We start from the raw sequence: 19257 nt of genomic DNA on the forward strand, positions 1-19257 counted from the left end.
TATACTCAGGGGTCTGAATCATTGCCTAGGCAGGTGGGGGCCGAGGGTGGAAAGGTTGGGGAAGAACTGATTGCAGGACTCCGGAGAAGGCTTCGGAGTTGGGAGGGTGTTTCCTGAATTCCTTCTCGCTGCAACTCAGTGCCCCCAGCCCCGGCGCGGGCTCAGGGCCAGGTGAGCGGGAAGAGAGCGGAGAATTTATACGCCTCCAGGTCCCTCGCTTCGGAATCGCCTCTTCTCCTCCGCTGGGGATCGTGCTCTTTGTTAAAGTTTTCAGAAGCGCGCGGGGTTCAGGTCGCAGCGGTCCGCAGGGAACAGCAGGAGAGGGCGGAGAGTGGAGCCTGCGATCGGAGTTGGGGCGGGGCCGGGGCCTGGGCGGGTCCTCATATACAGCCGGCGTCCAGGGCCAGCCGCACAACGCGGAATCTGGAGCGCCGGATCTGGGCTGAGCGTCCACCTACACCCGCAGCGCAGGTCCGCATCCTCCTGCCGCAGCCACTGGTGAGCAAGGGTGGTCCCAAGAGCGTCGGGCGTGATGCGCAGCGGCCCCGGCTCCCGAGCGCCTGCCTTTCCTCTACCTCGGGCTGCCGGCAATCCCTGCTTCCGATCCCAAGCGTTCCCAAGCGGGTGCAGGTCTAGGATTCTCTAAGTGTCTGCAGTCCCCAGACAAGAGAGGTGGCCGGGCCTGGGGAACCTAGTCACCGAGGGCTCGGCCCTCAGGAACCTGGGGCTCCTCCCTGTGCTGCAGTAACCCGCACTGGCGGCCTTCTTGCTCCTCTGCTTCTTGCCCTGACTTCTCCTTCCCTTGCAGAGCCGCTGTCTAGGGCCCCAGCCTCGCCACCATGAGAGTCCTGCTGGTATGCCTGCTTCTCTGCGCCCTGGTCGTGAGCCACTCCGAAGTGAGTGACTTCCCTGATCTGTCTTGTGTCGCAGAAGGGGGTGTGCAGGACACCGAGTAGCGCCAGGGGAAGTGGGGGGATTGCCTGGGGTGTGAAGTCTTCCAGATTCACTTAACAGCCTTGCCAGACTCCCCTGAGAGAATAGGAAAGGTGAGGCAGTGGGGGCTTTGAGAACTAAGGGGGCTTGCACTTGTGGGCAAGGGTGGAAGAATATGCAGGACTGCCCCAGTTTGAAGGCACCTAGTATGTAAAGCTCTCTTCACTCAACTCATTTTTCTCTACTGGAAACCCATGATTTTCCATGTGGAGGTTTGTTAGATATAAACAGGGTGAGGGGAGAGAGAGCTGGCCAGAAGAGTGGATTTGGGAATGGTGCCAGTTTATCCACTCCTGGAGTCCCAGGAGCACGAGACCTTTGGTGACCTGCCCCTCTCCCCCCTCTCTTCCAGGGAAGCCATGAACTTCACAGAGTGTCTGATGCTTGTGAGTATCCACCCCTTGCACAACAGTTGGCTGCACAGGCATCTTGGAAAATCCTTAGAGGGCAGCCACTCCTTGTCCCGCTGCAGAACTGCCTCCCCTCCTCTACCATGCTCCAGCTCCTTGCTTACCCTATCTCTGTACTTTCCAGCAAACTGCGGCTGTCTGAACGGAGGAACGTGTGTGACCTACAAGTACTTCTCCAACATTTGGCGATGTAACTGCCCAAAGAAATTCCAAGGAGAGCACTGTGAGATAGGTATGGGGATCCTGACTCTAACCTGAAAGAGGAGGCACTAGAGATTGCGGGACAATGAGGGATGGGTGGGATGCAAGAAAAGGCAGGAGTTAGGAGCTGCAGGTGGGATGGGTGACATCTTCCTTGCAATGTGGTATATACAGCCAAACATAAACACATGCACAAAGAATCTCATGAAGCAGTGGCTGCACAAATGTGAGGTGGGGTGGAAGGAGAAGCTTTGCAGTGTCTTCTGCCCTATCTGAAAGCTTACTATCTCTAAAATGCCGGTTATGAGTTTCCTCCTTTACTAACATTTCTTGTCCTCGGATCATTCTGTAGATACATTGAAAACCTGCTATCACGGGGATGGTCACTCTTATCGTGGAAAGGCCAACACTGACATCATGGATCGACCCTGCCTTGCCTGGAACTCTGCCAATGTTCTTAGGAAAACATACCATGCCCACAGACCTGATGCCCTTCAGCTGGGCTTGGGAAAACACAATTACTGCAGGTGAGGAAGAGGGTAGCAAGGACCCAGAGCCTGCCCTATGGCTTCACAAAAGCCCTCATGACCAACACTTTCTACTACCAGAGTGCTGGCCAGAACATGAGACAAGAGAGGTTTCCGGTTGAGTCATCCCTGGAGGGGAGGGGAGGATGCAGGGAGACAGTGTGGGTTGGAATGACATCCCCTACCACTCCATGTTGCCAGGAACCCAGACCACCAGAGAAGACCCTGGTGCTATGTGCAGGTTGGCCTAAAGCAGCTCATCCAAGAGTGCAATGTGCATGACTGCTCTTCAGGTGAGTTTCCCTGGCCTGTTCATCACAGTAGAGTGGAAGGGGACACACTCATGTGTCCCTTTGTTCCATCACAGGATGAGTGATGAGGGAGGCCTGCCTGAGAGGGCTATTTTATCTTACCTGCCTCCCCAAGCCATTTCTCTCTTTCTCCTTTAGGAAAAAAACCTGCCCTTCCTCCAGGAAAATTGGAGTTTCAGTGTGGCCAGAAGGCTCTGAGGCCCCGTTTTAAGATTGTTGGGGGAGAATTCACCATCATTGAGAACCAGCCCTGGTTTGCAGCCATCTACAGGAGGCACCGGGGAGGCTCTGTCACTTATGTGTGTGGCGGCAGCCTCATCAGTCCTTGCTGGGTGGTCAGCGCCACACATTGCTTCATGTACGTCCCTCTCTATTCTCTCGGATCTTCCTCCTCCTGCACCCCAAACACATCCCTTTCTTCTTCCCAGCAAAGTACTCCACCTCAATTCTGTCTCACCAAAACACCTGTCTCCTGGCCCTGGGAACAAGTCATGCTCTGAGGCCACTATGATGGGGAGGAGGAGCTGACAGGGTTTCATGAAGCCAGATTGTCTGACAGCTCTTACCTCCCACAGTAATCACCAAAAGAAAGAGGACTACATTGTCTACCTGGGTCGGTCCAGGCTTAACTCCATGACACCTGGGGAGATGAAGTTTGAAGTGGAGCAACTCATCTTGCATGAGGGCTATAGCGCTGACACACTGGCTCATCACAACGATATTGGTGAGTGGAAAGCCCTCACCTGCCATAATGATGATTGCTGTGGAAAGAGGCGCTAAGGAGAGAACCAAGTGGAAGCTAAGGTTGTAGAGCAACTTGAAATCCCTGCTTTGTACAATGGTGGGAAGTCAGAGAGAAATATATGAAGGCCCTGGTGCTCTTCCATAGAGACCCTGAATTTCTCTCAACTGGTGCCTCTTCTGAGTGGAAATGGCTATGGGGGAATATGGCTTGGGCTGGGAATGTCCTGGTCATGCAAATTAGAAGATATTCCTACTGCTGTTAGATGAAGCCTTACATAGACACAGAATTTGGACAGTAGAATCTTGGGTTGGATTTTAGCCCAGTTCCCTCAGCCAGGTGTTTTTTTTTTTTTTTTTTTTTTCAGGAAACAACCTGTACAGCTGTGTGCAGTATTCCTGGCTACCCACGCATTTGTCAGTAGCCGGGACATAGTCCTTAGGGTATAGGAGGCTTCCAAGTGACAAACTACCAGCACACCTCTCTCTGAACCCTAGCTGACTTAGGGGTAGACAGTCATTTCTTCAGTGTTTGAAGAGGAAAGATGGTGATCACCTGAATGCGTAGTGATCTTTCCCTCTGCCTCCCTCCCCCTCCCTCAGCCTTGCTGAAGATACTTTCCAACAATGGCCAATGTGCTCAGCCATCCCGGACCATACAGACCATTTGCCTGCCCCCATGGAATGCTGATCCCAATTTTGGCACAAGCTGTGAGATCACCGGCTTTGGAAAAGAGAATTCCAGTAAGTGACATCTGGGGTTGACCGAGGGGGTCTTGGGGGAGCGTTGTGACCTAGAAGTGAGCTCTGAGTGCTTACTAAGACTGCAGAAACATAGATGGAGAACTATGGAAGCAGAAGTTGGGTCCAAGGATGGGATGGGAAGTGTTATATGGAATGACAGGCCACAAATGCAACCAAATGGGAGCTATAGGAAGGGTAAAGGCTCAGTTTGGGTGGGAGAAGACTAAGAGCTTTTCCTGACTGGGACACAACACAAACTTCCCCGTTTCCTCCATCCAGCCGACTACTTGTATCCAGAGCAGCTGAAAATGACTGTTGTGAAGCTGGTTTCCTACCAGGAGTGTCAGCAACCCCATTACTATGGCACTGAAGTCACCACCAAAATGCTTTGTGCTGCTGACCCACAGTGGGAAACAGATTCCTGTCAGGTGAGTATTCCAAGCATCTCTGTCACCCCCAGAGCTCCTGGGTCTGTCCCTGCAAGCTGTAGGGAGTCTCTGTCAAGCCAATACCCCAAGAGGATCAGGAACTCACGTCTTTGGCGATCTAAACCAATCTTTACGCATTTCCTAAACATTTGTCATGAGCCTGGATCTGTGCTAGGTACTTCAGATTACTGTGCAAGTGTCTTCTAAGATCATAGAAAGAGGAAATAGTAGAAGACAATATAATTCAGAGCTCAGAACACTGTGTGAATTATAAAAGATAAGATGTTTAGGAGAGAGAGGCAAATGACAACCAGATGGTCAAGGAAGGGAGGCTTTGAAGAGAATATGACCTGATAGGGATTTGAGGAGGCAGAGGGAAGGAAGGAAGTTGGTTTGGTTGAAAAACAGAATGAGCACAGCATACGCCAGGGTGGGGAAAAAGTAGGGTCTGGGAGTGTGAATGGAATGGTTGTAGGTGACAGAGCTTTGAAAACTGAGCAGAGGGCTGGTGCCGCGGCTCAATAGGCTAATCCTCTGCCTGCGGCGCCGGCACACCAGGTTCTAGTCCTGATTGGGGCGCCGGATTCTGTCCTGGTTGCTCTTCTTCCAGTCCAGCTCTCTGCTGTGGCCCGGGAGTACAGTGGAGGATGGCCCAGGTCCTTGGACCCTGCACCCGCATGGGAGACCAGGAAAAGTACCTGGCTCCTGGCTTCAGATCAGCGTGGTGCACCGGCTGCAGCGGCCATTGTGGGGTGAACCAATGGAAAAGGAAGACATTTCTCTCTGTTTCTCTCTCTCTCGCTCTCACTGTCCACTCTGCCTGTCCAAAAAAAAAAAAAAGAAAGAAAGAAAGAAAACTAAGCAGAGGATTTTAAACTTGTGGTAGCAATGGGAGTCACTAAGGACTTTGGCTCTATGAACTTCTCCCTCACTTCTCAAGCATGGTCAGATGATGGGATCTGAAGACAGCCTCCCCACACTTCTCTTAGGGCTCATGTTTTGTGTCTTTGGCTTTCCAGGGAGACTCAGGAGGGCCCCTGGTCTGCTCCATTCAAGGCCGCATGACTCTGACTGGGATTGTGAGCTGGGGCCGTGGATGTGCCTTGAAGAATAAGCCAGGTGTCTATACAAGAGTCTCACGCTTCCTGCCCTGGATCCGTAGTCACGTTGGGGAAGAGAATGGCCTGGCCCTCTGAAAACTTCCAGGGAGCCAAGGAGGAAATGGGCACCACCCACTTCCATACTGACCGTCCTTTTTGCAGTAGGATCATCTCCATCAGCCACAAGGAAGAGATTACGGGGATAAGCTCTGCAAAGATGGTTTTGCTTGTGCTGCCCAGCAGGGCAAGTGACAATAGCTTCAACCTCAGACATGTGCCTGGGTGCTGGCCACCCAGAACCCCCTGGCCAGGTTGAAAGGGTGGTCCTGATTCAGGATGGTAGTTTGTCTTTTTCTGGACTAAAGCTTCCTGGAGTTGAACAATGGCATCTCCTGTGCATGGGTACGACTGCTAGCTCCCTCAACAATGGTCATTCATGAGGCCCACTCTTGGGAAATGAGTAATTTCCCACTTAGGAAGTGTAACAGTTGAAGTCTCTTGAAGGAACTTGGCTGTTGGGGGAATAGCAGTCTGGGAAGTAGTGACACTAATAACTTAAGGGAAGGGCTCTGATACTCCATGAATGTATCTACAAATACTATGTATGTGTATATGTTTGTGCCCTGATGCATGGGCTATGTATGAGTGTTAAGTGTGACTAAGAGCTGGTATGTTCCTGTGACAAAAAGTCTAGATATTTCCCTAAACTGTGTGGACTGTGACACCACAAAGAGGGTCTGTCTAGGGAGGCTGTGGGTCAACTCAGGTCTCTTGGGTCTCCCACATGATGCCTGTGAATGTATCATTCTGAGGCACAACCTATGACCAGCACTAAATGTCATGATTTCATTTCACATAGTTTCTCTTTCTTGGCCAGTTACTCTCAAACCTAGTTCATCCAATCCTCACTGGGTGGGGTGAGGACCACTCCTGTACACTAAATATTTAATAATTATATTCTACTATTTTAATTTATATCTATTTTTGTAATTCTGAATAAAAACAATCAATAAAATCTGATTTTTTGAAGATTTTGGCTTCTCCTTGGTGCTTGTAGGGGAGGGAAGGAAGGGATGACATGTTCCTCAGAGTTCCTTATGGGACTACCTCTCTGTGCTTAATGGGGCTACAGGAAGTAGAAATTAGGAGAGTTGAAGGTAAGGGCTTTTATAGCATAGAAGGTACAAAAAGGTGTCCCAAGCCACGGTCCCATGGCAGGCTGGATTCTAGTTTCCAGTTGCCTCCTTAGCCTGATGACTTTGTGCAGTGTACAACTTACACAATTGTGCACAACAGTCCTCTTAAGAATTAACTTTAGAGAGGCACCAAGATGGCAAAATAAGGAGGGAGTTTACTGCTCTAGTCTAGGGGAAGAGAGTTAAAAAGCAAAACAAAACAAAACAAAAAAAACACGGAGAGACTGCAATCTCGGGAAGAGTTAGGGAGAAAACATAAGAGGAAACTCCATGCAAATTACAGGGATACCATGGATCTACATGGAGGGTGGAGGGCACATACAGTTCAGGACTCTAGCAGCCGAAAGCCTCAGCACCAGCTTTGGAGAGTGAGGTGAGACCAGACTGGAGCAGCCCAAGTGATAAAGCAGCAATAAAATTGCAGGAAGAGCCTCACGTGAATCTGCCTTGGAGCCCTGTGGGGGACAGTATACTTGCCAACCTCAAGGAATAAAAGGGCAGCACGTTTCTCTCTCCCTGGCCACCCAACACCTGGGGTCCTGTAACTAGCTGAGAGCGGGAGGGTACCATTTTGGACATACATAACATCTGTGCCATCTTGTGTCCACGCCTCCAGCAACCAGCGGAGAGGAGATACCTGAGTCTGGCTAAGAGCACCGACAGGGGGTTGGGCGCTCGTGGTTGGGAGAGGCTTGTGTGCTGGCACTGTGAATGCACTGTGGCTGTGTGTGAGGCTGCAGTGTGTGGCTGGGTCTTTGGGCAGTCACTGTGGGTGGCTCCACATGCTTGGGGCTCCCTGATTCCCTAGTGAGGGTCATTGCTGTGGGACCTGTGCTCACACCAAGGACTGCACAGATCCTTTGTGTGGTTCTTACGGCCCCACTGGGGCTAGCATCCAGGCATTGATCTCATTGTAGGAGAGGAGGTAAGTAGGAGACTATGCCAATAGAGCTGAACAAACATCCCCTCCGATAAAAAAAAAAAAAAAAAAAAAAAGGCGGTTACCACGCTCAATTTGGGAATCACCTTGGACACTCCCCTCACCCTGGAGCACTGAACAGAGCTCCCTGGCCACATCCAGCACACTCCTTAGGGTATTCACTAAAAAAGCAGATACTCCACTAATCCACAAAGGCATAGTCCAAAGATAAAAGCCATCACAGGGAAAAAAACAAAATAAACCAACAAAATAAACCACAAATGCCTAAAAATAAATGCAGCAATTCAAGAAACAAAAACAAGGAAGACAACATGACACCCCCAAAGGAACACAACAACACTTCAATACTTAAAGTAATCAGAAGCAAATCCACGAACTAAGGAAATATGTACATGACATCAAAGAAAATTTTTCTCATGAAAATTGAGATTTTAATGAGAAATTAAAACAAAATATTGGAAATGAGGACTTTAATAGAACACATAAAAATGTGGTGGAAAGCTTTAACAACAGACTCAGAGGCAGAAGAAAGAATATACAAGTTAGAAGACAAATCTCTGGAAATTTTACAGTCAGATCAAAAAAAAAAAAAAAGAAGAAAAAATTAGAAAACTAAAAAACAGTGTTGGAGATCTATGGGATACTATCAAATGACCCAACATAGAGGTCTTAAGAGTTCCTGAAGGCATGGAAAGAGAAAGTGGATTAAAAGGACTTCTTAGGGCCAGCGCTGTGGCTCAATAGGCTAATCCTCTGCCTAGCAGCGCCAGCACACCGGGTTCTAGTCCCAGTCGGGGCGCCGGATTCTGTCCTGGTTGCCCCTCTTCCAGGCCAGCCCTCTCCTATGGCCCAGGAGTGCAGTGGAGGATGGCCTAAGTGGGCCCTGCATCCCATGGGAGACCAGGATAAGCACCTGGCTCCTGCCTTTGGATCAGCATGGTGCGCCGGCCGTGGCGGCCATTGGAGGGTGAACCAATGGCAAAAGGAAGACCTTTTTCTCTGTCTCTCTCTCTCACTGTCCACTCTGCCTGTCCAAAAAAAAAAAAAAAAAAAAAAAAAAAAGAAGGACTTCTTAGTGAAATAATTACAGAAAATTTCCTTAATTTGGAGAAAGGGATGTCCAAGTACAAGAAGCACAAACAACTCCTAATAGACATGACCAATTGGAGACCAGAGGATCTACAATTAGACTCACAGCTGACTTCTAATCAGAAACCCTACAGGCTAGGAGAGAACGGTGAGATATAGTCCAAGTCTTAAGAGAAAAAAACTGTCAACCCACAATACTGTACCCTGCAAAGCCCTCATTTATGAATTAAGCTGAAATAAAGACCTTTCATAACAAAGAGAAATTCAAAGAATTTGTCACCACTCATCCAGCCTTACAAAAGATGCTTAAGGATGTGCTACACAAAGAAACACAGAAACATGGTCATCACTATGAAAGAAGGTTAAGGCAGAAACTCTCCCATTAAAGGTACAAATGAAATCCAAAGTGAACAATAGGAATATTCATGGGAAAATGGCAGAGCCCAGTCATTATTTATCAATAGTCATCTTGAATGTAAATGACCTCAACTCTGCAGTTAAAAGATACAGAATGGCTGAATGGAAAAACAAAACAAAACAAAATCCATCTATTATCTATTTGCTGCCTAAAAGAAGCACATCTTACCAACAAAGATGCATGCAGACTGAAAGTGAAAAGACGGAAAAAAATATTCCATGCTAACAGAAACCAAAAAAGAGCTGGTATAGTCATCCTAATATCAGACAAATAGACTTTAACACACAAACTGTTAAAAGAGACAAAGAAGGCCACTGTGCAATGATTAAGGGACCAATTCAACAGGAAAATACGACTACAATAAATGTATATGCACCTAATTACAGGGCACCTAGCTATTTAAAATAAATGATCTAAAGAGAGACATAGATTCCCATACAATAGTAATGGGGGACTTCAGTACCCCACTTTCAGCAATGGACAACCAGACAGAAAAGAAGCAAGGAAACAACAGTTAATTGAAACTATAGACCAAATGGACCTAGTGGATACCTACAGAACTTTTCATCCTACAGTTGCAGAATACACATTCCTCTCACCAGCGCATGGAACTTTCTCTAGGATAGACACAGGGCAGGCCATAAAGCAAGTCTCAGCACATTTGAAGGAATCAAAGTCATACCATGCATCTTCTCTGACCACAGTGGAATGAAGCTGGAGATCAACACCTTGAGAGTCCCTAGAACATATGTAAACACATGGAGACTGAACATTATGCTCCTGAATGAACAGTGGGTAATAAGAGAAATCAAAAAACAACCAGGGCTGCATGGCAGAATCCCGGGATGTCGCTGTGGCCGTGAGTTTACTTCAGACCCCACGATGGCACAGAAGCAGGAGCAGGGGCTTGCTGCACCTCCGAGTTCCCCGACACTTCTGGATGCTCTGCTGCAGAACCTGTACGACTTTGGAGAGACAGAAGAAACCGAACAGAAGATCAGAAAGAAAAGGGAACACAAGAAAAAATATGGGAGTACTGTAGCATCCTTGGTAGTGGAGAGAGCTCCCCTACCTGGCTCGCTCTTAAGAAGCCAGAGAATGCCTCTAGCTTTTTCAAGGAACTCATAGAAGAGCTGCACTGTGCTCCTGCTGTCACCTCTCCAGATACACCCTCAGGACCCCGACCCTGACCCTGACCCTATCCCTAACCCTAACCTTAACTCCCATGAAGAAAACAAGGGATCGAGTAGAAGTGGTAGAATTTCACAGCAGACTTAAGAAAGCTGAAAGAAGAACAAGATGAGAACACAAAGGCCAAAACTAATGTCCTTGAAAAAGATGTGGATGTGCAAGAATTTAATCTAGAAAAGGCTTGTTTGGAAGTACACCAGTTTGGGATCATGGGTTGTGGAAAAGGAACAGAAAGAGTCCTGGAACAGGAACGTGCCATTATGCTGGGTGCTAAACCTCCCAAAAAGAGTTATGTGAATTACAAGCTTTTGCAGGAACAAATCAAAGAAAAACAGGCAGCAAAGGAAGAAGAAAAGAAAGTGCCCCAGGACACAGATATTTAAAAAAAAAAAGAGAGAGAGAGAGAGAGAGAGAGAGAAAAGGGCCAAGAAGAAAGGAAATCCAAAAAGAAGTTGGTTCCCAGTATTCTGTCAAGTGGATGGACTAGACAAGTTGGCAAATTCAAAAATGGAACATTGATTCTGAGCCCAAGTGATATTAAGAAAATAAATAAAGAGTAGCAAAAAGAGGGGCCAGCGCTGTGGTGCAGTGGCTTAAAGCTCTGGCCTGAAGCACTGGGCGCCATTTCAATTCCTGGCTGCTCCTCTTCCGATCCAGCTCTCTGCTATGGCCTGGGAAAGCAGTGGAAGATGGCCCAAGTCTTAGGCCCCTGCACCCATGTGGGAGATCTGGAAGAAACTTCTGGCTTTGGATCGGCACAACTCCAGCCGTTGAGGCCATCTGGGGAGTGAACCAGTGGATGGAAGACCTCTCTCTCTCTCTGTCTCTACCTCTCTCTGTAACTCTGTCTTTCAGATAAATAAAATAAACCTTAAAAAAAAAAAAAGAGTAGCAAAATGAAGTACTTTATTAGATAAAAAGAGGAATGGCAACTAGCCACTGTGCTGACCTGGACTATTGCAAAACTTCTAGACTATTTTTACTTCATGTTTCAAAGACTGATTTCTCCTTCTAGGGGAAAAAAAGTGAAACAGAACTAACTTTCTAGTTGCTGAAGTGTCTGTTTTAAGGCGCTGAACAATTGGACCAAGTGCAGCAGGAGTGTGAAGTGAACTCACCGAAAAACATTTGAATATTCTCCAGCAAGTTTCACTTTTGTTTCTTGTTCATTGAATTTTGATAAATGTGATTATAATAAGATTTTTCATAATTTTACTGTTTTGAAAATATTAATAATTGGGGCCGGCACCGTGGCACACTAGGTTAATCCTTTGCCTGTGGCGCCGGCATCCCATATGGGCACTGGTTCTAGTCCCGGTTGCCCCTTTTCCAATCCAGCTCTCTGTGGTGGCCCAGGAAGGCAGTGGATGATGGCCCAAGTGCTTGGGCCCCTGCACCCACATGGGAGACCAGGAAGAAGCACCTGGCTCCTGGCTTCAGATCGGCGCAGCTCCGGCCATTGCGGCCATTTGGGGAGTGAACCAATGGAAGGAAGACCTTATTCGCTGTCTCTCTGTCTCTCTGTCTCTCTGTCTCTCTCTCTCTCTCTCTCTCTCTCTCATTGTCTGTAACTCTACCTGTCAAGTAAATAAAAAAATCTAAAAACAAGAAAATATTAGTAATTAATATTAAATTGCCTTACAACATTAAAAAACTAGTGAGGAACAGTTTTTTTAATACTATTTGTTGAAATCTTTACTTAGAGTTAATCTTCTGTGTATAAAGTTAATTGAAAATAGATCTTAGTAAAAAATAAGAATGGGAATAAGAGAGGGAGGAGGAAGAAGGGTGGGGGGTGGGAGTGTGGGAATAGTGGGAAGAATCACTATCACTGTGTTCCTACAGTTGTATTTATGAAATGCATGAGGTTTGTATACCTTTAATAAAAGGTTTCTGAGGAAAACAAAGAATTAAGTCTACTACTTTTTCTTCTCTTTGCCCCCTTAAACTGACTTCAGTCAAGAACATTTGTATAAGTAAAAAGTGTTGATGCAAAACCCCAGCTTGAGTCTGTTACTTTTAGGGAACAGAAAACATAATTTCCCATCATGTGCACGTGGGGGTGGTGCTGAGTTATCTCAGAGTGTTAAGGGATCTCATGACTGGTAATTGTTATCCTAGAGATTGGGATATAAAGCTGGATAATGTCCTAAGGGTGGCTAGCCAAACATGAGAGATCTTTTAAAGCTGACACAAAACGTGTCTTATGAAAAAAATATGCATTTTTACTTTTTGAACTTTCTGAAGTGCCCTCCTTTTTTGAATCAAACATCTGGTTTTGAAGAATAGATACAGAAAGTAGACTGGGAGATAGAGTTGGCTGCCAAAATATTGGAATTTCCCAGTTGTGTTAATGGGTTTTGGCAGTGTTTCTTAACGAGTCACCTGAGAACATTTTAAAAATATATACACACCTTTGCCCCACCTGTAGGGATTGTGATTCAGGTCAGGCCAGCACCAGAGCTCATGGGTTTGCGAAAGCTCCCCAGGTGATTGATTCTGATATGCCCCACTGATCGAGAACATTTTAGGACAACTGGTTAGAATACACGAAGGGCGAGCTCTCTGCATGACCAGCCAGTTTTCTGAGTGGAGTTTGGGGTACGAGGACTCACGGGTGCTGTGTTCAGAGCCTCCCTAGACTGCAGATCCCTGGAGGGAAAAACTCCAGAGTGTTCAGATTTTGATCCTCATAATCCAGGGCGTTGTTTTAAACCATGTACTGCAGTAATTCATAGCATGGGTTTGGGAATTGGGTGGCCTTGACCGGGAATCTCATCTGTAACATCAGCTGTGTCAGTTGGGATAGATAGTAGCTTTTCTGTGCCTCAGTTTCCTCATCTGTAAAAAAGAGATAAAATCCAGCTCCCGGGGTTGTTACAAGAATTCATGAAGAGCCAGAACTGTGGTGTAGCCAGTAAAGCTACCTGCAGTGTCAGCATCCCTTGTAGGTACCGGTTGAGTCCCAGCTGCTCCACTTCTTTTTTTTTAAATTATTTTATTTTATTTTTTGACAGGCAGAGTGGACAGTGAGAGCGAGAGACAGACAGAAAGGTCTTCCTTTGCCGTTGGTTCACCCTCCAATGGCCGCCGCGGTAGGCGCGCTGTGGCCGGCACACCACGCTGATCCGAAGGCAGGAGCCAGGTGCTTCTCCTGGTCTCCCATGGGGTGCAGGGCCCAAGCACTTGGGCCATCCTCCACTGCCCTCCCGGGCCATAGCAGAGAGCTGGCCTGGAAGAGGGGCAACCGGGACAGACTCCACTTCTTCTTCTTTTTTTTTTTGACAGGCAGAGTGGACAGTGAGAGAGAGAGACAGAAAGGTCTTCCTTTTGCCATTGGTTCACCCTTCAATGGCCGCCGCGGTTGGCGTGCTGCGGCCGGCGCACCACGCTGATCCGATGGCAGGAGCCAGGTGCTTCTCCTTGTCTCCCATGGGGTGCAGGGCCCAAGGACTTGGGCCATCCTCCACTGCACTCCCTGGCCACAGCAGAGAGCTGGCCTGGAAGAGGGGCAACCAGGACAGAATCCGGCGCCCCGACCAGGACTAGAACCCCGTGTGCTGGCGCCGCAAGGCGGAGGATTAGCCTAGTGAGTCGTGGCGCTGGCCGCAGACTCCACTTCTAATCCAGCTCTCTGCTAATGCACCCGGGAAAGCAGCAGAAGATGGCCCAAGTCCTTGGGCTCTTGCACCCACATGGGAAACCCGGAAGAAGCTCCTGGCTCCTGACTTCAGTCTGGGCAAACTCTAGCCATTGTGCCATTTGGGGAATAAACCAGTGGACAGGAGATCTCTCTCTCCTCTCTCTCTCTCTTTCTCTTTTTCTGTATCTTCCTCTCTCTCTAACTCTGCCTTTCCAATAATAATTAAAAAAAAGAATCCATGAGTTCATAAATCTCTGAGTATAATCCTAGTACCAAATAATAGCAGATAATCAAGGACTATTATAACAGAGTTAAGTAAATGCATGTAGAATCAAATGGGAAGCCATCGTCTCTACCACACCAGAATTGCACTGTGTGTTTTGTGGGAGCGGAGACCTGTGAGGCTTGATCTGAAGCTGAGGGGCACAGCCCAGGCGGAGTTGCGGCTCAGTCTCTGCATTCCTCCGCCAGGGGCCAAGTTCTTGTTCAAACTTGAACCGCCCCAGCATTAGAGCTCAGAGGCACCGAAAACAGGAAGTCTGAGCCCCACTGGCAGGGTTGAGCAAGAGGCGCTACCAATCTTCAGACCATTTCCCAGCCACCACCCCGACCCCTAGTCAGCTGCTGTCTCTTTCCTGACTGAGAGCTCACTCCAGGCTGGCAGGCATCAGCCACTTCTCCAGCGACGCGTTTCATGGCTCCAGACGGAGCACTGTGCTAAGTCCGTCATTTGTTGTCTAATTTAATCCTCACAACAGTCCTCTGAGGGAGACACTGTACCATATTTAGCCTCATTTTACAAGAGAGAACTTTCACAAGGCAATGCAGATGCAATGCAAAGAGCCAGAATATGAACCCAGGCAGCTGGCTCCAGAGTCCACACGTCCAGCACTTGTCATGTCAGCTCTCCATAGGGCCCCAAGTGGAGCGCAGCTTTCCTTTCATGCTCCCTACTTCAGGAATGCTGTATTGTTCGGCAAAGTGTGTCAGAATTTCCCCATTCATGGGGCTGGCGCCGTGGATCACTTGGCTAATCCTCCGCCTGCGGCTCCGGCATCATGTATGGGCGTCGGGTTCTAGTCCCAGTTGCTCCTCTTCTAGTCCAGCTCTCTGCTGTGGCCCAGGAGGACAGTGGAGGATGGCCCAAGTGCTTGGGCCCCTGCACCTACATGGGAGACCAGGAAGAAGCATCTGGCTCCTGGCTTCGGATCAGTGGCGCCCATATGGGGAGTGAACCAATGGAAGGAAGACCTTTCTCTCTGTCTCTCTCTCTCTCACTGTCTATAACTGTACCTGTCAAATACAAAAAAAAAAAAAAAAAAATTCAACATTCTCCTGGACAATGGTTGTTTTCTCTTAAAAGATTCCCAGGTCATGTGAGGAGATCATTTGAGCCATCAGCTTCAAAGTAAAACTTCACCCTTTCAAACTAACCTCAGCCTTTTTTGCTGAAATCTGGTTTCATTGAAGTGGTTTCCGTTTTCACCAGAACCCTTCCTTCTGAAATATTCTTCAGCCTATTCTATTACCAGAACTCAGCTTGATTTCCAAGTATGCCCTGTCTTTCCCAAGCCAACACTCCCTGCATACACCTTTTCATGCTCACCCCCACGAATTGTATCCCCCTTCTTCCCCAACAGCAAATATTTGAGTCCTCCCATTGGATCACACACTGAGAGAGGAATTGCTGAGGGGTTTTTAAAATAATAATGCTACTGAAGTAAAATTCACATGTCATACATTTTGCTCATGAAAAGTTCACACACAGCTTGAGGGCTGGTGTTGTGGTGTAAAGGACTAAGCTGTCACCCACAATGTCATAATTCCCTCTGGGTGCTGGTTCCAGACCCAGCTGCTCTACTTCCAATCCAGCTCCCTGCTAATGTGCCTGGGAAAAATCAGTGGAAGATGGCCCAAGTGCTTGGGCCCCTGCCACCCATGTGGTTGAATAGGATGAAGCTCCTGGCTCCTGGCTTCTGCTTGGCCCAGCCTCAGCCACTATGGCCATCTGAGGAATGAACCAGCAGATGGAAAATATCTATTTCTCTGTCTCTCTCTGTCAGTAGTTCTGCCTTTCAAATAAATTAATCTTAAAAAAAAGAAAAGACAAGTACAGCTTGATGATTTTTTAGTCTGTTCACAGAGTTGTACAATACCACCCTATTTTAGAACATTTTCATCATGTCACAAAGAAATCCCAAATTAGCAAACACTCACTTTCTTTCTCCAAGAAAGTTTCACTTTCAGCCCTAGGCAACTCCCTAATTTCTTTTGTGTTTCTATGCTTTAGTTAATTCTGGACATTGCATATAAATAGAATTAAATAATATATGATCCTTTGTGACTTGCCTTTTTTGCATAGCATGAAATTTTCAAATTTCATCCATGTTGTATTATGTGTTAGTGTGTTGTTAGTGTGTTGTTGAGTTTTAAATAACAAATTGTAGCCAGCGCCGTGGCTTAACAGGCTAATCCTCCGCCTTGTGGTGCCGGCACATTGGGTTCTAGTCCCAGTTGGGGCGCCAGATTCTATCCCGGTTGCCCCTCTTCCAGGCCAGCTCTCTGCTATGGCCCGGGAAGGCAGTGGAGGATGGCCCAAGTCCTTGGGCCCTGCACCTGCATGGGAGGCCAGGAGAAGCACCTGGCTCCTGCCTTCGGATCAGCGAGATGCGCCAGCTGCAGTGGTCATTGGAGGGCGAACCAACGTCAAAAAGGAAGACCTTTCTCTCTGTCTCTCTCTCTCACTATCCACTCAAAAAAAACCAAACAAACAAAAAACAAAAAAACCAAATTGTGAGCTGGCATCCTATACCAAAGTGTCATTTGGTCCCGGCTGTTCCACTTCTATTCCAGCTCTCTGTCAATGTGCCTGGGAAAGCAGAGGAAGATGGCCTGAGTGCTTGGGGCCCTGCCAGCTACATGGTAGATCCAGATGGAGTTCTGGGTTCCTGGCTCTGACCTAGCCCAGCTGTAGCCAACTGGCCATTTGGGAAGTGGACCAGTGGGCAGTAGATTTCTCTCTCTCTCTCTGACTTTCAAATAAATAAAATACATCTTTGAAAAATAACAAATGCTGAGAAAAGATTGTCTAGGCCCTCTTCTGTCCTTGAAGTTACACTGAGAATCATTTAACAATATTTTTTATTTTATTAGACTACCCATACACCACATATTCTTTTAAATGCTGGTGATACAAGACAAGAATAAATGAGACAGTCCTAGTCTTCAAGGAGCTCATAACTTCGCAAAAGAAACAGAATCAAGACAACGATTCAAAGTGGGAAGTGCTATCAAAAAAGTAAGCATAAAACACATGAAACAAAGGCAGATGTTGGACCTCATGGCTAAGGTTCCGTTTAAGACACCTGCACCCTACAATGGAGTGCCTTGGTTTGATATCTAGCTCCAGCTCCTGACTCCAGCTTCTTGCTAATGCAGACCCTGGGAGGCAGCAGACGATGGCTCAGATGGCTAGGTCCCTGCCATCCATATGGGAGACCCGGACCGAGTTCTCAGCTCCTGTCTTCCACCTGTTCCAGGCCAGTTCAGGCATTGTGAGCATTTGGGGAGTGAACCAGCATATGGGAAATCTATCTCTGTCTCTCTGTACCCTTATTTCTGTCTATCACTCTGTCTCTCTGCCTTTATAAATAAATAAATAAATAAATATCTGAAAAAGACCAACCAGAAGAAGCTGATATTGGAAAAGAAACCCTCAAAAACAGAAATGTTAACAGAAGCTGTGAATGTTATGAGAGAATGTTACTTTTATATTTATATAAAACTAGTTTTATAGTTATTTTTACAAATGGATAGAACTTTATAGTTACAGAGGGGAAAAAACATTTTTCAATTTTGAGAAACAGTACCCGCTGGCAGGAGGTGATATTCAAAATATTTATCCAGCAGGACTGCCCAGTATTAGCACTTCGACCAACTGACCAACCAATCGGCAGCTAGAGGAGGGAGGGGTCTCAGAGGGCCCTGCTGTGCCAAGCATCAGCTCTGAGGTTGCTGAGTTGTGAAGTGGAAAGAGGCTGTATGTCAAGGGTCACCTAAGGGGAATTATGGAACAGGTACTATTTAGTAGTTGAGTAGAACTGGTCCCCACAGCTGAGTATTAGCCCTATCCAGGGGTTCACATAAACTGGGAAATTAATCCATGTCTATCATAGGAGTGACAAGGACCCAACTATTCGAGCTATCACCTGCTGTCTCCCAGGGTGGGCATTAGCAGGAATCTGGAACAGGAAACAGAGTTCTAGGCATTCCAGCATAGGTTGTGAGAGTTCCCAAACAGCAATTTAACCAGGGTGCCAAATGCCCACTCCTTCTACTTGGTTTTGAATATTATACTCCCCAAACTATGATCCTAAACATTCCCTTCTTCCTACCCTAAACTTTCTCTGAGAAAATCTTTTGCATGTCGAGGGCTAAACTGCCACCAATAGACAGATGAATCACAAAGATTTATCTTCAGCCAGACTTTTCCTTTGAGCTCCAGTCCCTATTTTCCATAACCTACTCAACACCTCTATTGGTTGTCTCACACAGGGTACCTCAAAGTCAACCTGGCCCAAACTGGCCTTGTCTTCATGCCCCAACCTGGACTTCTTCCATCTCGTTCTGTCTCAAATGATGGTACCACATCTATTCATTTATACGAGCATTCTAGGAATCATCCTGGCACTTCTTTCTATCAACCCCGTCATCCTATCCATCACCAAATCCTGGAAATTTGCCTAATGTCCATATTTTTTAAAAAACAAGACTGGCCGGCGCCGTGGCTCAACAGGCTAATCCTCCGCCTTGCGGTGCCGGCACACCGGGTTCTAGTCCCGGTTGGGGCACCGATCCTGTCCCGGTTGCCCCTCTTCCAGGCCAGCTCTCTGCTGTGGCTAGGGAGTGCAGTGGAGGATGGCCCAAGTCCTTGGGCCCTGCACCCCATGGGAGACCAGGAGAAGCACCTGGCTCCTGCCATCGGAACAGCGTGGTGCGCCGGCCGCAGCGCGCTACCGCGGCGGCCACTGGAGGGTGAACCAACGGCAAAAGGAAGACCTTTCTCTCTGTCTCTCTCTCTCACTGTCCACTCTGCCTGTCAAAAAAAAAAAATAAATAAAATTAAAAAAAAAAAAACAAAAAAACAAGACTTATTTATTTATTTGAAAAGCAGAATTGCAGAGAGGAGAGACTGAGAGGATATTTCATTCTCTGGTTCACTCCCCAAATGGCTGCAATGGCCAAGGGTAGGCCAGGCGGAAGCCAGGAGCCAGCCAGGAGCTCCCTCCGAGTCTCTCATGTGTGTGGCAGGGGCTCAGGGACTTG

The 19257-nt window shown here is 47.4% G+C and overlaps 1 protein-coding gene and 1 pseudogene across 1 annotated transcript; both read left to right on the forward strand.

Moving 5' to 3' along the window:
• Positions 1-404: 404 nt before the first annotated feature.
• On the forward strand, positions 405-6467 carry PLAU (plasminogen activator, urokinase). Its single transcript, XM_062214782.1, has 11 exons — positions 405-498; positions 809-896; positions 1346-1379; positions 1528-1635; positions 1957-2131; positions 2333-2424; positions 2581-2800; positions 3018-3166; positions 3787-3927; positions 4207-4355; positions 5375-6467. The coding sequence occupies exons 2-11, from the start codon at positions 840-842 to the stop codon at positions 5549-5551; spliced, it is 1302 nt and encodes a 433-aa protein (XP_062070766.1). The 5' UTR covers positions 405-498; positions 809-839; the 3' UTR covers positions 5552-6467.
• A 3339-nt stretch (positions 6468-9806) lies between these two features.
• On the forward strand, positions 9807-10849 carry LOC133775813 (uncharacterized protein C1orf131-like; annotated as a pseudogene).
• Positions 10850-19257: the final 8408 nt, after the last annotated feature.

The sequence above is a fragment of the Lepus europaeus genome, chromosome 17, assembly GCF_033115175.1.
Source record: "Lepus europaeus isolate LE1 chromosome 17, mLepTim1.pri, whole genome shotgun sequence".
NCBI lineage: Eukaryota > Metazoa > Chordata > Mammalia > Lagomorpha > Leporidae > Lepus > Lepus europaeus.